This window comes from Protopterus annectens, chromosome 10.part0 (genome assembly GCF_019279795.1).
Source record: "Protopterus annectens isolate FY-2018-M chromosome 10.part0, PAN1.0, whole genome shotgun sequence".
Taxonomy (NCBI): Eukaryota; Metazoa; Chordata; order Ceratodontiformes; family Protopteridae; genus Protopterus; species Protopterus annectens.
In genome coordinates this window covers 906661439-906676651 of record NC_056744.1, presented here as the reverse complement: position 1 = coordinate 906676651, position 15213 = coordinate 906661439, and the positions used below count along the sequence as shown (strand labels likewise).

Here is a 15213-nt window from a genome sequence, read left to right as displayed (position 1 = left end):
ATAATCAAAACTCCTAACGATGTGGACATTCTACAAAAGGGCCTCACTGAGACAGATGACTGGTGTCAAAGCCATGGCCTCAAGCTCAATGCCAAAAAGTGCATTGTCATCCCCTTTGGTAAAAACTCTGTACCCATGAACTACAATATAGGCGGTAGTATACTTAACACTGAACGTGTGATAAGAGACCTTGGGACACAGGTGGACAGTAGTCTCTCCTTTGATAATCACATCGCCACAGTAGTCAGGAAATCCTTCTACATGGCACACCTCATCACAAAAGGTTTCTCATCCAGAAAAAAAGAGATCATTGTTCCCCTTTACTCATCACTCATTAGACCCATTATAGAGTACAACGCCCCTTTTGGTATATACTTCAGAAGACATCTGCAACAACTGAAAATGCCGCAGAAATACCTCACAAAGAGGATTACCAGCCTCAAACAGATGCCCTATGCAGACCGTCTCAAAAAACTCCAGCTTTACTCCGTCACATATCGCCTACTCAGAGGTGATCTCTGCCTAACATACAAAGCTATGTCAAACCCAGAGCTGTTGGACATGCTCCACTTAAAGAAATCTCAATCCCTCCGAGCTTAACGCTCTAGGGACCTAAACCTTGTCACCATAATAAACAGAACATGCCGGAGGGATAGATTCCTGTCCCAGAGATTCCGCATACTCTGGAATAAACTACCTATCTATATCAAACAAAGCTCTTCATTAGCACTCTTCAAGAAAAACCTTGATGATTGGATGGGAAATAGGAAATTCACCCCGGGGATCACCTCTGTGGCTCTGCTCGACAGTGGCACAGGAAAATAATTTTCTTGGGTGGCAAAAGCCAGGGTACCTTTTTGGCTGGGCTTGTATAGGCCCCAGGGCCGATAGCCTAGTACCTACCTATGAAGCTGCAGTATCTGAGCTCATCACCTATCTAGGTTCCACCACTGGTGCATGACGGCTTTCACCCCTTAGAACATGCACATTGGGAATTGTCCACCTCCACTTGAGTATGCTGTTAGAAGAGGAAGTTCCCTTCTTTACAGGTCAAATCAGAAGACCACCATGGTTAGAGAACTGAAAGGATTTGACAGTATTGGAGCTGGCAGTACATCAGCCAGATGACAAGAAAAAGAAAAAAGTAGGATTCAAAAAGGTACGGCAGGAGTTGCCATACACAAGAACAATCTAATTTCTTACCTCACAAAAATACCTAGCCCCAGTGTTCACAAGTCAACCCTTGTCAATATTGGTTAGTGAAGTTAAGATAATTTTTGTTGCTTACTTATATGTACTTCCCGGCAAGGATTTAGTGGAGAAAGCATTACGCTGGCTCCATTCCCAGTAAGTCTTTCAGCTGATAATACTAGATAATTTCAGCACTGAGTAGAAGCTACCCACTGGTGTCTTTTGTCATTCCTCCGGTTAACTGTGTACGTTTCATTTGGAGTATTACTCTTGCGATATATTGATAAAAAGGATAAAATATGGGCAGCTTATTTATCTCATAATTGATCGTGGTCATACATTTGCTGACTGGAATACTGTTAACATGCACAGAATTCAAAAGTTCCAATATATAAGAAGTGTGCAAAAACCCAGTGTGCATTCACTAAAAAAAAAACTTTATGTAAATCCAGCTGGAATCTTACACTCAAAATCGCTTTATATGAAGCTGCTACTTCAATTCAGTTTTCTTAACAACGCAACAAGATTACATCTCTTCGTAAATATGTATACATAAAAACTCTTGTCCTGGATCACAACTAAAGTCAAGAAGAAGGCAGATAATGCAAACTATATTTGGGTAAAAATTCTTAAACTAAACTCTCCTTTAATTTGTGAATTTTTTTTTTTTTGAGGAGAGAAATAAAATTAGTCAGTCAGCAGCAGCAAAGAGTCTTAGGCAACATCATCAAAATTTATGAAATCCCAAATAAAGCTTTGGAAAATCATGCTGTCAGGCACACGTGTGTGAATTGATTTTCCAGGTGGAGACTGGGGAGATAACCACATGGCCCTTTGGGTGAGTAGCTCCACTGATATTAGCCCATTGAGGAAATGAGTAGAACAGTGCTGAAGTACAGTGCACACCCTACCCATGAGCAGTTGTTAGGCAGGTAAAAGGGGAGTAGGAAGAAAGAAAAAAAAAACTCAGACCACCCCTGACAGTTGTCTACATGAAGGCACCTTTCAGCAGACTCTCATCCTTGGGTAATGGAGGAATTAATGGGTGGTTGGTCAGTGGTCAGGAGGGAGCTAATATTCATCAGGCAGTGGAGGAAAAAGAGCTAGAAAAACAGTACAGAGATTAAATACTCCTGCAGTGCTCTGAACAATGTAAATGACATTCTATGACTCATGAGTATGAGAACAGATAGAAAGACTAAATGACCAAAAATGCAAACCTAACATCTAAGTCTGAGATCACAGTCTCTCAGAATAATCCTTCTCCGGAGTATGGCAGTCTTGGAATTCATATAAATGTGTTTGGGGTGTGTGGAGGGCTTGCTCCCCACACTGAAGGGTGTAGAGGACTTCCCTTTTGCAAGTAACAGTTTTAAAGGAGAGCAAGAAGTTTGACATTCACTGTTCTCCTGTATTTTCAGACATTTCTGTTTCATAATTCCTGGGCTTGCACTATCGAATCTCAGAAGTGAAATGGGGAATCTTTGAATACTACACAGTTTGCAGGTTGTATTTTTTTAATGAATTGGAAACTTACCTGCCCTTGTTTTTTTTTTTTTTTTGTTACATTATTTATTCATTGTGACTTTTTGACTGTGCTGTTTTGCTCCTGGTCCCTGATTCTGGTTTATTTGTAAACTTTAGTTGTTTTAGACTGTTAAACATGATTCTTTCTGAATATCAGACAGTTTCATTGCATGAATTTTGAAAAAATGTGTTTCCTAAAAGAAATCTCTTTGCTGGAAAACAGAAAACATGATTGCCTGTAGGATGCTGCCATGCACATGGTGACTTGAAGCTTTCATTGGTCTTCTGGAAAATACTACTAACTATGTCACTGAAGTCTCTCTCTGGGGCAAAACAACATAATCAGACATCTACAATGTTTTTGTTTATGGTAGCTGCAAACACAAACTTTGGACTGCAGTCTGCAATTCCAGCACTCAGTGATGCAACATTAACTACAGTTATCTCGAACAGTAAAGTATTTCATCATAAAGTGCCAAGATGCCTCTCATCTGTCAAGTTATGTACTTTTCAGTAGTGGTAGATAATGATGTTCTTCGTTCCACATTGCTGCAGTCCTAACTATTGGGTAGTCCGCTGTCCAGTCGGCCCGAATACCAAAGTATATGGCTGACGTCGGTCAGGCGCATTAGACTGACGCGTCAGGGTACTAATGCGCATGACCAACGTCATATCCTCAGTCTTTTTTGCCGCATGGTCCGATGCAGAAGCAGTTTTGCGAGTGCAGGTTGGCGTTCTGAAATTTTCTGAAGCGGAGTTTCAGACCGAATCAAAGTTGGCTAAGTACCCCGTTGGGGAACATTTTGGTTTTTCTTGCCTCAGTATTTAACGGATGTCAGAAAAAGTGAATAACTGTATTTCTTGTGGGAAACAGATACCTCATAGGGATTACCATACCTTGTGTATACCTTGTTTAGGGCCTGAGCACGACGTTGTTGGATGCCGCTCTTGTGCTAGATTTAACAAACGCACTATTAAGAGAAGGTTAGACTGTGCCAGGTTAGTGTTTGGGAAGCGTTGCAATTATAAAATGCCGTCGGATGCTCCGGCGCCAAAACGCAAGGACAAAACAGCGAAGCCTAGAGTTGATGAACCGGCAGTCTTGGACGTCGGTTCTTTAGAAGGCTCAGTGGAACCAGAGGTTTTGCCAGGAGTTTCTTTGGAGTCTCAGGCAGAGACTTTACTATTGCAGGATGTGCCTTCTCAGGAGGTAGGCCAGGCTGAGGGGCTTCTCAGGTAACTGTTCTTCCCTCTCTTCCCAAGGTAGTTAGAGCCTCTCCTTCTGTTTCCAAAACTTCTTTGAGAGGTAGGCCAAGTTTAGCTTCAGTGGGGCTTCTCCTAGCACTTCAGGTTCTGTGCCTAAGAAACATATGCTTAAAATGGCAGAAGATTTAATTACTCTGATTAGAGGTTCTATGCCCCCTCCTGATAAGAGGCCTAGGGTGGAACCTGAGTTTGAGAGTTTTGAACAGTGTTCAGAGGCTTCTGAGTCTTCTACGGAAGACTTGCAGGAGTATCCTCCTTATTCTGATTCTGATGTGGATGATTCCACTCCTACAGCTTCTCCTCCTGAGGATTTCTCATTTTCAGAGACTCTGCATTCCATGAGGGAGCACTTTAAATGGGAAGGCCAAGATTACTCTGATTCTAGGAAAAGGCTTAGGAATTCTTGTTTTACCCCAGCATAGGCCCTTAGCTATACCTCCTGTATTGAATGTGGTAGAAGATGTTTTTGCAGAGGCTTCCCTGAACCCTGATTCCTTGCCTCCTGCTCCTGTTAAACCTGATAGGTACTATAGGGTGCCTGAAGCTCATAAGTATCTTTTAAGAGTCCTAGGGCAGACCCGAGACTGTTTCTCAGGGACCTAAAGGTGTTAAGGCCTCTGTTGTTAAAAACCCTGTTCCCACTGATAAAGAGGCAAGGGCTTTGGATAGATGGGGAAAGAAAGTGTATACTTCTTCCACTTTAGCCATGAGGGCGTTGAATTGTCAGTTTCACATGCTAAAATATCAAAATTATCTCCTTTCACAATTGAAATCTAAGGTGGATGCTTTGGCGGAAGGTATTGAGTGTAAAGAGTTGCTGGATTTAGTTCGTGTCTGAACAAGTGGGTAAGCATTCTTTGCAATGTGGTTTTGATGCTGTACAGGCCTCCTCGAGGGTGGCTGCCACTAGTTCTGTTCTTCGCAGGCATGCCTGGTTGAGGGATCAGAATTTAGCTGAGCATGTTAAGACAAGGATTTTGGATGCTCCTTTACAGTCTGATGTGTTGTTTGGTTCGCCTGTGGAAGCAGTTTTAAAGAAAATGGAGGACAAAGCTAAGTCTATGCAAACTGTTAAAGATTTTTGCAGGTGCAGCCACCAAGTTTAGTAGAAATTGGCCTACTAAGGGATGGACATATCCTGCTTATGATTCCCAGTCTAGGGGTAGGTCTAGACGTGGTAGGGGCAGAGCTCAAGGTTCTTTTAGGCCTAGAACAGGGAGTTCACCTGCTCAGACTTCTGGTGAGGGCAGAGGTCAGTCCTTTCGTAAACAGACCCAATGACCTGCCTTTTCAGCTGCCAGTAGATTCTCGTCTGGCAGCTCCTTTGGGAGGAAGACTGTCTCTTTTCAAAGAAAATTGGGATTTAATTACTCAAGACAGATGGGTGTTGGATATCATTCACCACGGTTACAGGTTTTATTTCCATACATTGCCCCTTTCAAAGGCATGCCAGACGTTCCTCCTCCACAAAGGAAAGAGGCTCACAAGCAAATTTCTCAGTTACTCCAAATAGGGGCGATTCAGCCAGTCCCTGTATCACAAAGGGGCCTAGGATTTTATTCTCGCCTGTTCCTAGTACCAAAGAAGGGGAACACGTGGAGACCAATTTTGGATTTATCTATCCTCAACACTTATCTGGACATTCCCAAGTTCAAGATGTTGACGTTACAACAGCTTTTACCTCTGCTGGGCAAAGATCACTGGATGGTAACTTTAGATCTCAAGGAAGCTTACCTTCATGTGCCTATAAGACTAAGTTGCAGGAAGTATCTGCGTTTTCGAGCTGGAAATTCTCATTATCAGTTCTCTGCATTGCCCTTTGGCTTATCTACTGCGCCCAGAGTATTCACAAAGGTTCTGGCTCCAGTGATAGCTTACTTCAGGCTACAAGGAATTCAAATCTATCCTTACTTGGACGACTGCCTGATTCTGGCTCAAGAAAAGGAAGACCTTCTACAGCATCTGGAATATGTTTTAGCAGTGCTAAGATGCCTAGGGTATTCTGTGAACGAAATAAAGTCCAGTCTAGTACCCTCTCAAGACATGTGCTTTCTGGGTGTGAGACTGAATACAGCAGCCCAGATGGCCTTTTTAACCCCGGACAAACAAAAGAGTCTATCACTTTACTTCCATCAACTATCTCATCAGTCCGTGCTGACTGCAAGGACAGTCCTTCAAGCATTAGGGTTCATGGCATCTTGTATTCTGGTGCTTCCCAATGCCAAACTGCATATGAGGAAGCTACAATGGTATCTCAAAATGTATGGACACAGCACTGCCAGGATTTGGACACTGTCATTCAAATAATACCTTGCCTTCAAAAGAATTTTTGTGGTGGGCTCAGGAATGTCACCTAAACAAGGGACTCTCTGTGACCCGGCCAGAGGCGAGTCAGATTTTAACGACAGATGCCTCGGACATTGCTTGGGGAGCTCATCTACATGGAAAGTGGATACAAGACAAGTGGCCTGCCAGACTACAGCATCTACATATCAACATGAAGGAGATGTTAGCAGTCCAGTTTGCATTAATGGCTTTCAAGGAGTTACTTCTTCCAGGGCAGGTGTTGATTCTAACAGACAACACAACTGTCATGTGGTACATCAACAAACAAGGGGAACACATTCTTACCCATTGTGCAGGCAAGCAATGATTTTATGGGAGACTGCGCTCAGCTTGCAACTAACTCTTCAGGCAAGGTTTCTGCCGGGAGCACAGAACTCCTTAGCAGATGTGTTAAGCAGACAAATCATGGATCCCCACGAGTGGAAACTGGATCTTCATGTATTTCAAAAGTTGACAGTGTCCTGGGGAACTCCAGACATAGATCTGTTCGCTTCTCCACTGAACCACCAGCTGCCAAAGTTTTGCACAAAGAGGTTTCATCACACAGCTTGGAAAGTGGATGCTCTTTCTTTCAGTTGGAAAAATCTTCATGTGTATGCGTTTCCACCTCTGCCTCTTCTTCCAAAGGTGCTTCTAAAGGTCAGACAAGACAAGCCAAGGATGATTTTAATAGCTCCAGATTGGCCTCGCAGCACTGGTACCCATTACTGAGGAGTCTGGTAAAGAAGCCTCCATGGCCTTTACCCTTGATTCCACATCTGTTGTCTCAGAAGGACGGTCGTCTGCTCAATGTCAAGCTTCACTCTCTTCATCTAACAGCCTGGCATATTCTGTTTTGAAAGACAGCAGGTCTCAACTTCCTCAACAAGTTTTAAATGTGATTATGGAAGCCAGAAGACCTAGTACAAGGAAAGTGTACGCAGAAAAATGGAAGAGATTTTTATTTTGGACTGCAGCAAAGGGTTTGGAGATTTCAGAGCCTAATTTGAGTGTGGCTCTTCAATATCTTACTGAGTTATTGGACAAAGGTTTGTCTTTCTCTTCCATTAAGATTCATGCTGCAGCAATTTCAGCTCACTATGATTGTGACCCACCATTGTTTTCACATCCTTTGTTCAAGCAATTTCTTAGAGGGCAAAGAATATAAGACCCCCACGTAGAGCTCCTACTCCTGCTTGGGATCTCAATTTTGTGTTGGAGAAACTTACTCTACAACCTTTTGAGCCTGCAGCTACTGCTGAACTGAAATACTTGTCATGGAAGGCTGCTTTTTTGTTGGCTATTACTTCTGCAAGAAGGGTTTCTGAGTTACAGGCCCTTATGGCGGTTGAGCCTTTTTTGATTTTTCATAAGGATAGGGTATCATTACGTACTAATCCTTCTTTTATGCCTAAGGTGGTTTCTAGTGTGGCTTTAAACCAAACTATTCATTTGCCTACTTTTATGCAGATCCCCAAAATAAAGGGAAAAGATTTTGCACACTTTAGATGTGCACAGGCAATTGCGTTATTATTTGAGCAGGACTAAGGATTTTAGGCAGTCTCAGCAGTTGTTTGTTTCTTTTGCTTTGAGTTCGCAGGGCAAGCCTGTGTCAAAACAAACTATTTCTAGGTGGATTGGGTTTTGCATTGCATTTTGTTATTCCCATCATGGCAAGGAGATACCAGCTGGGATTAGGCCTCATTCCACTAGGGCTACTGCCACTTCAACAGCATTTCTAAGAGGGGTGGCAACTAAGGATATTTTGGAGGCAGCTACTTGGAGTTCAGTGCATACTTTCTCTAAGCATTATCACCTTCCTCTCTACTCTAAGTCTAGGGCTGGTTTTGCCACAGCTATTTTGCAAGGCATGTTGTCAGCTCCTGCTTCTTTATGATTTGCCAGCCTCCCTTACCTCTGCTTTGGGATTCTACCCAATAGTTAGGACTGCAGCAATGTGGAACGAAGAACATAGTACAGTTTTGTACCTACCATAAATGTAGATGTTCGAGGATCCATTGCTGCAGTCCACCCTCCCTCCTTCCCCTCTGTGTTTAGGGGTGGTTGTGTAGGTGAGGTTATATGCTGATGATTTTGTATATATTATACATATTTTTGGTGTAGGTATATTAGGCCTTGTCTTTTTAGGGTCTTCTGACATCTGGGGCAAGAAAAGACTGAGGATATGACGTCGGTCATGCGCATTAGTACCCTGACGTACTGGCGTCAGTCTAATGCGCCTGACCGATACTTTGGTATTCGGGCCGACTGGACAGCGGACTACCCAATAGTTAGGACTGCAGCAATGTGGATCCTCGAACATCTACATTTATGGTAGGTACAAAACTGTACTTTTCATATTAGTAGTAAGTATATCTGTTTGGTGAGTAACACTTAAGAAGTTGTTAAAGGGCACTAGGAGCATCAATTTAGTGTACCCACAAACTATACAGCTATCTAAAATAAAAATGGGGCCAGATTCAATAAAGCCTACACTGTGTACACAATATGTATTCAGTAAAGTTCTTATACAAAACAGTGTAAGAAACTTCTCTGTGTGGAAGATTTTCAGTCCATATATCTCTAGTTAATCACAGTATATTAATCAGATTAGACAAAAGTAGTAGAAGTAGCAAACTTAAACTCGTCTTAAGTAAAAAAATAAATAAATAAATAATAAAAAATATATAATTGTACAGAATTACTAAGTATTCAAAAGTAATCCAAGCAAGGCAGGCACTCTGTTTCCAGTCGAAAATCCTTTAAGTACACAGACAAGCGATCCAAGTAAAACAAAAATAAAGTAATTGTTTCCTCACAAGCTTTCTAAATATATATATAATTTTTATCAGGTAAGGGAGTGCTTTATTGTGCTGTAAAACAAAGTGTTATTGGTACACGTTAAATTCACATCCCTTCCCCCATCAGTGTGACATTCAAGCTGGTCCTGCCCCACTTAGTAGCTGTCATAATAATATAATCCTTATGTACTTTAAATAAAATTTATAATGATGTGGTACCTCTTATTTAACCAGATTATTAAGTCCGTGATTTTATCCAAGGCAATATACTACATGGCTGGAAATATATCATCAACCTTAGTCCATTTGGCAGTCAAAAAATATATATAAATATATACATACACACTTTGCATGTAAAAAATCAATTGTAAAAATCATATTCTATTTTCATAACCTATTGTTAAAATTGCTTTCGTCCTTCTAGACTTCTTCAGGTCTGTGTACAAGAACCCTAAAAACTATCTATAAAAATATATATAATTGTATAAATAGTATTGTTATTATACATCATTTTGAATAAAGTGGAAAAAAGAAAACCAGAAAAAGAAAAAATAATAAGAAAAAATGTATGATGATGGAAACAAAATATATACTTAAATTACAACTGGTTTAAAATGGTATTTAAAACCCACTGGTAGAGTAAAATAAAATAAAATTAGTCACGTAAACAATGTGGCAATTTTCTAAGTTCCAGTGCACTTTTAATTGAACAGTAGTAGTTTAGTTCAGGCTTCTTAAAAGAGTTTAGCTTTAACTGCCACATGAGTTCATGTTTCTCCAGAATATTCAGGATGTCTCCTTCAAGATCGCCCATGTCTGTGCGATCCAGGATCTGGAACTTAAAATCTGTGTGTCTTTTATGAAGAGAAAGGTGTTTGGCTAGTGCATTATTTTTACATCCAGAGCGGGTTTTTGACAGATGACACGCATAGCTCTCTACCTTCCATCTCCATAATGAGGAACACTAGCCCTCATAATGTGGAACAAATGGGCAAAATGTGGAACACATACTAATGGCTTACTAACAACTTCAGGTAGGAAGGTCATGGGATGGTTTAAATATGCTGGTTTTACTTATAAAGAAGATATTTTAATGAATTAATATGATTAATTTCTATTTACCAAGTATTTCACTTAAAAAAAAAAAAACTCCTAACACTGAATGTGCGACAGAGTTTTTCAATGTGGAACTTCGAGGAAGTTCGAGGAAGATGAACTTTTTAAGAGCCCAAATGAGGTACGTTCCTCGTAATGAGATACACTTGAGAGGTATGATGGCATGAAATCCTACGCTTGAGTTTATTTACAGTCTTGCCCACATAGAGTGCATTACATTCATTGCACTGTGCCATGTAAATTACTTTTGTAGTGTTACAGTCACCCCCTGCACTGGTCTTAATGATTTTCTTTAAATAAGGGCAATAAAAACGATCACCTTGCTGTATAAATATACAAAATGTACAATTAGTTTCACATCTTTTAGTGTTTCTCTCATATGGTCTAGGTTTAAATTCAGCAAAATTTCTAATGTTCCAAGCCTTCCTATAAACAAAGGATGGAGCTTCACCTAAGATGTTAATCAGAAAAAGGTTTCCTGTGACAATGTCCCAGTTTTCTTCAGTAACATTTTTGATACGGTGATAATCCAAATTGTATGACAGGATGCAGCTATTTTTGCATTTGTTATTCTCTGTGGAATTTCTTAACATTCTCCTACTGGGAAGGTTGAGTGAAGGTGCTTCAGTCCTTCTCAGTTCTGTAGTGGGTTCCAGGATGTTTTTTAACATCTGACTTTCATAGCCTCTCACTAGAAAATCATTCTCTAAGTTGTTTAGGTTTCTCAAAAATGGTTCCATCTCTGTGGTAATTTTAGCTAGTCTATAGCCTTGGAACTTCACTACATTATACTTGGTTTTTGTAGGCTGTAGACTTTTACTGTGGAGTAATAAGTTAACCCTCATTGGTTTTCTGATTAGATCAGTGGTGATTCTGTTATTGTTGGTGTCCTTGGAAATCTGCATATCTAAGAAAGTGGTTGAAGTGTAGCTATGGGAAAAGGGGGTTGTTTGATTGAGGTAAGTGATAAAATCTCCAAGCTGCAAGGTGTCACCTTCCCACACAATAAAGATGTTGTCAATAAAACGTAAATAGCATGTGATATGCTGTATGCAGTCTGTGTTGTTTAAAACAAAGTCATCCTCCCACTTGCCCAGGGCAATGTTAGCTATGCTGGGAGCCATGGCAGCCCCCGTTGCTATACCAGTTTTTTTTTTTTTTGTTTGCCATTGAAAGTAAAAAATTTGAAGTCCAGTACAAGATTAATGAGCTTGCTTAACTTTTGCAGTTGTGCCTGTGTACCTTGATTATGTTTCTTAAAAGACTCCATAGCTACTGTTTTACAGTAATTGTGAGGGAGCATTGTGTACAAGGATTCCACATCAATAGTTAATAAAATACTGTCAGCTTCCACTGTAATGTTTTTTATTTTCCTCAAAAAAATTCATTGAATCTCTTATGTATAACTTATTCTTTTATGCTAAAGGTTTCAGCAAGTAATCAAGGGAAATGGCTGTGGCTTCAGTAAGGGAACCTCTACTTTCTACCACCGGTCTATAAGGTGGGTCTTCTCTGTTCTTGTGTGGCTTTGGTATTCCAAAAAAGTAAGGTAAACGTGGGCATGGGTTCCATAAATAATTATAAAGATTTTCAGTAATAAGTTTCTCTTCCAATAATGTTGTGAGATGAGTGTTCCATAACTCATATGCTCTTTTTATGTCATCCATGGTAAATAACTCATAAAATCTGTTATCCTCCAGCATGTTCTCTATCTTTTGGTTGTAGCTAGTGGTATCAGTCACAAGTATACCTCCTCCCTTGTCTGCCTTCATTACATGTCTGGATTTATCATTGCCTAGCTCAATCAATGCTTTTCTTTCTCCCTGTGTTAAGTTATAACGTTTTTTCTTAGGAGATTTTTTAAGGAGTTTCCTGATGTCCATCTCACATTTCACTTCGAAAGCCATTAATGTTTGATGTAGTGGTGGACAGTAGCTGCTAGGCCTTTTTATAGTTTCAGCAATAGGCTTATTTTCAATGTAATTACTTTTGCCATGAAACTGTACCCTTAAGTTGAGCTTCCTCACAAACATTTTAAGGTCCGTCAGTACCTGAGCAACCTCACTCCTGCAGCTTGGTACAAAAGTAAGTCGTTTGGGCAACACACTTTTTTCATCTTCAGTCAGTGCTTTAACAGAGTGGTTCCAGATAAGTGGAGCACCTGTTATTTTTGTTATTGTACTTGTTATTGTGGCTGGTTCCTCTGTCTGAGCCTGGGACCTGGGTTGTAGTCAAGGTTCCAGTCGGGATTGCCCAGGTATTGTTTTTTCCCTCACCCCTGTCCACTGTTTGGTTCTCCTGTCTTCCTGGGGGTTCGTGGATAGAGTATGGGACCTCTGGAATTCCTCCTCTGCTTTTTGGAATCTCAGTGGGTTGTAGTAGTATTCCTCGTTGTGGCTATGGTAGGGGGGAACCTGGTAAGAGGGACAAGCTCTGGTGGTGGTCGTCGTTCTTGTTCTGGTACTGGTGCTGGCTTTGGTATTGGTGTGGTGGTTGATGTCTGTGCTGTCGATATTGGTCTTCCTGAAGAAACTGGTTTCTGTGAAGGTGCTGCTGCTCCTGGCTGGATTGTCTGTGATCCCGGTTGTCCTGGTAGTCCTGTAATTCATCCTGCAGAACACTCTGTTCTGGTTGCCTCTGTGGCTTATGTTCATGTCCTGATCCTTCTGTAATGTCAAAGGCGCAGTGCAATGAATGTGATGCATTCTATGACTGTAAATATACTAAGCGTAGGTTTTCATGTCATCTGTCAGACATCCGCTCTGGATGTAAAAATAATGCACTAGCCAAACACCTTTCTCTTCATAAAAGACACACAGGTTTTAAGTTCCAGATCCTGGATCTCATAGACACTGGTGATCTTGAAGGAGACATCCCGAATATTCTGGAGAAACATGAACTCGTGGCAATTAAAGCTGAACTCTTTTAGGAAGCCTGGACTAAACTACTACTGTTCAATTAAAAGTACACTGGAACTTAGAAAAATGCCACATTGTTTACATGACTAATTTTATTTTATTTTATTTTATTCTACCAGTTGGTTTTAAATACCATTTTAAATCAGTTGTAATTTAAGTGTATATTTTGTTTCCATCATCATACATTTTTCTTATTATTTTTTTTTTCTGGTTCTCTTTTTTCCACTTTATTCAAAATGTTGTGTAATAACAATACTAACTAATTATACAATTATATATGTTTTTATAGATAGTTTTTAGAGTTCTTGTACACAGACCTGAAGAAGTCTAGAAGGACGAAAGCGATGTTTGTTAACAATAGATTATGAAAATAGAATATGATTTTTACAATTGATTTTTTACATGCAAAGCGTATGTGTGTGTGTGTATATATATATATATATATATATATATATATATATATATATATATATATATATATTTTTTTTTTTTTTTTTTTTTTGATTGCCAAATGGACTAAGGTTGATATACTTCCAGCCATGTAGTATATTGTCTTGGATAAAATCACAGACTTAATAATCTGCTTAATAATCTGGTTAAATAAGAGGTACCACGTCATCATAAATTTTATTTAAAGTACATAAGGGTTATATTATTATGAAAGATACTAAGTAGGGCAGGACCAGCTCGAATGTCACACTGAGGGGGGAAGGGATGTGAATTTAACATGTGTACCAATAACACTTTGTTTTACAGCACAATAAACCACTCCCCTGCTTGATAAAAAGTATATATATATTTAGAAAGCTTGTGAGGAAACAATTACTCTATTTTTGTTTTACTTGATCGCTTGTCTGTGTACTTAATAAAGGATTTTCAACTGGAAACAGACTGCCTACATTTATTTCTGCTGCACAGACTTTTCAGTTTGAGTACCTCTTTTTTAACTTTGGCATAACATTTTAGAGTGTGTAGGCACTGCTGTACCACATATGTCACATTATTTAGCAAAACAATGTTTACTCAATGCCACTAGAATTTCTTGGGACATAGTATGGAGAAAGACTGCATTCTGTACATTTTCTTGGTTTCCAAATAGATCATAACTGTTGTCTGATGTATCTTTTTTTCTAGGTCTTATGCAATGGACCAGGAACCTGTATTCCTCTGTGTGTGTCTGCTATTCTTCTTGGAATCCTTGGAGTAAAGAAAGTGGTTATTGTTTATGTGGAGAGTATCTGCCGAGTGGAAACACTGTCACTTTCTGGCAAGCTTCTCTACCATTTTTCTGACTACTTCTTTGTTCAGTGGCCTTTTCTAAAGGATAAATATCCAAAGTCCATTTTCCTTGGTCGAATTGTTTGACAGTATGGATGAGTACACTGTTTGCTCTGAATACTTTACTGTTCATTGTAATAGTTGTTGTCAAATGCCATAATAGGCTTGCACTGTTTTAACTAACCCTACAAAACAAGCATTGTACAACTGTTGATTGTCTGCCAGCTACTGTACCATTTAATAAAATATTTGCTATATCTTTGAGTTTTTTATGCTATATTTTACATGATATTGTAATAATTTTGTTTAATTATAGTTAGTAAGAAATTAAATTCATGATATCTTATTGAAAGTTTTACTTGGCAAGTATATAGATGTTTAATTCTGTGTAATAAAAAAATAATGTTTTTTTCATAAATGGCTAAAAAAATAGACCAGGTATGTGATACAGCAATACAGAAATGAGCAAATGTATCCTGGTCATGTTTTGCCTTAACCAAGGTTCTACCAAGGACATCAGACTGGGAAGTAAAATGGTGATTATAAGCATCCACTGTGTGCTTTCAGTCACATGACAGTTTGGAGGTCTTGTGGATATATATTTTTTTGAACAATAACAGATTAGGTATGGTTTGTGGCCTGATAAGACCATGTTCCTGGCCTATAAAAGCACAAGACAATTGAGCCAAATGCTCCAACAATAGAGATGTGCTTTTACCAGACCATAAACCACACCTTAGAGTGTCTTACTCTGCTTATAAATTAGATTATATGTTAATGTTGTAATTTGG

At 39.5% G+C, this 15213-nt stretch overlaps 1 protein-coding gene across 1 annotated transcript in view; it reads left to right on the top strand.

The window, feature by feature from the left end:
- ALG14 (ALG14 UDP-N-acetylglucosaminyltransferase subunit) overlaps positions 1–14679 on the top strand; it is a 1195903-nt gene extending 1181224 nt beyond the window's left edge. Inside the window, exon 4 of the mRNA XM_044085698.1 lies at positions 14279–14679. Within this exon, the coding sequence (XP_043941633.1) occupies positions 14279–14509 (231 nt within the window). The 3' untranslated portion in view covers positions 14510–14679. The remainder of the gene's footprint in view (positions 1–14278) is intronic.
- Positions 14680–15213: the final 534 nt, after the last annotated feature.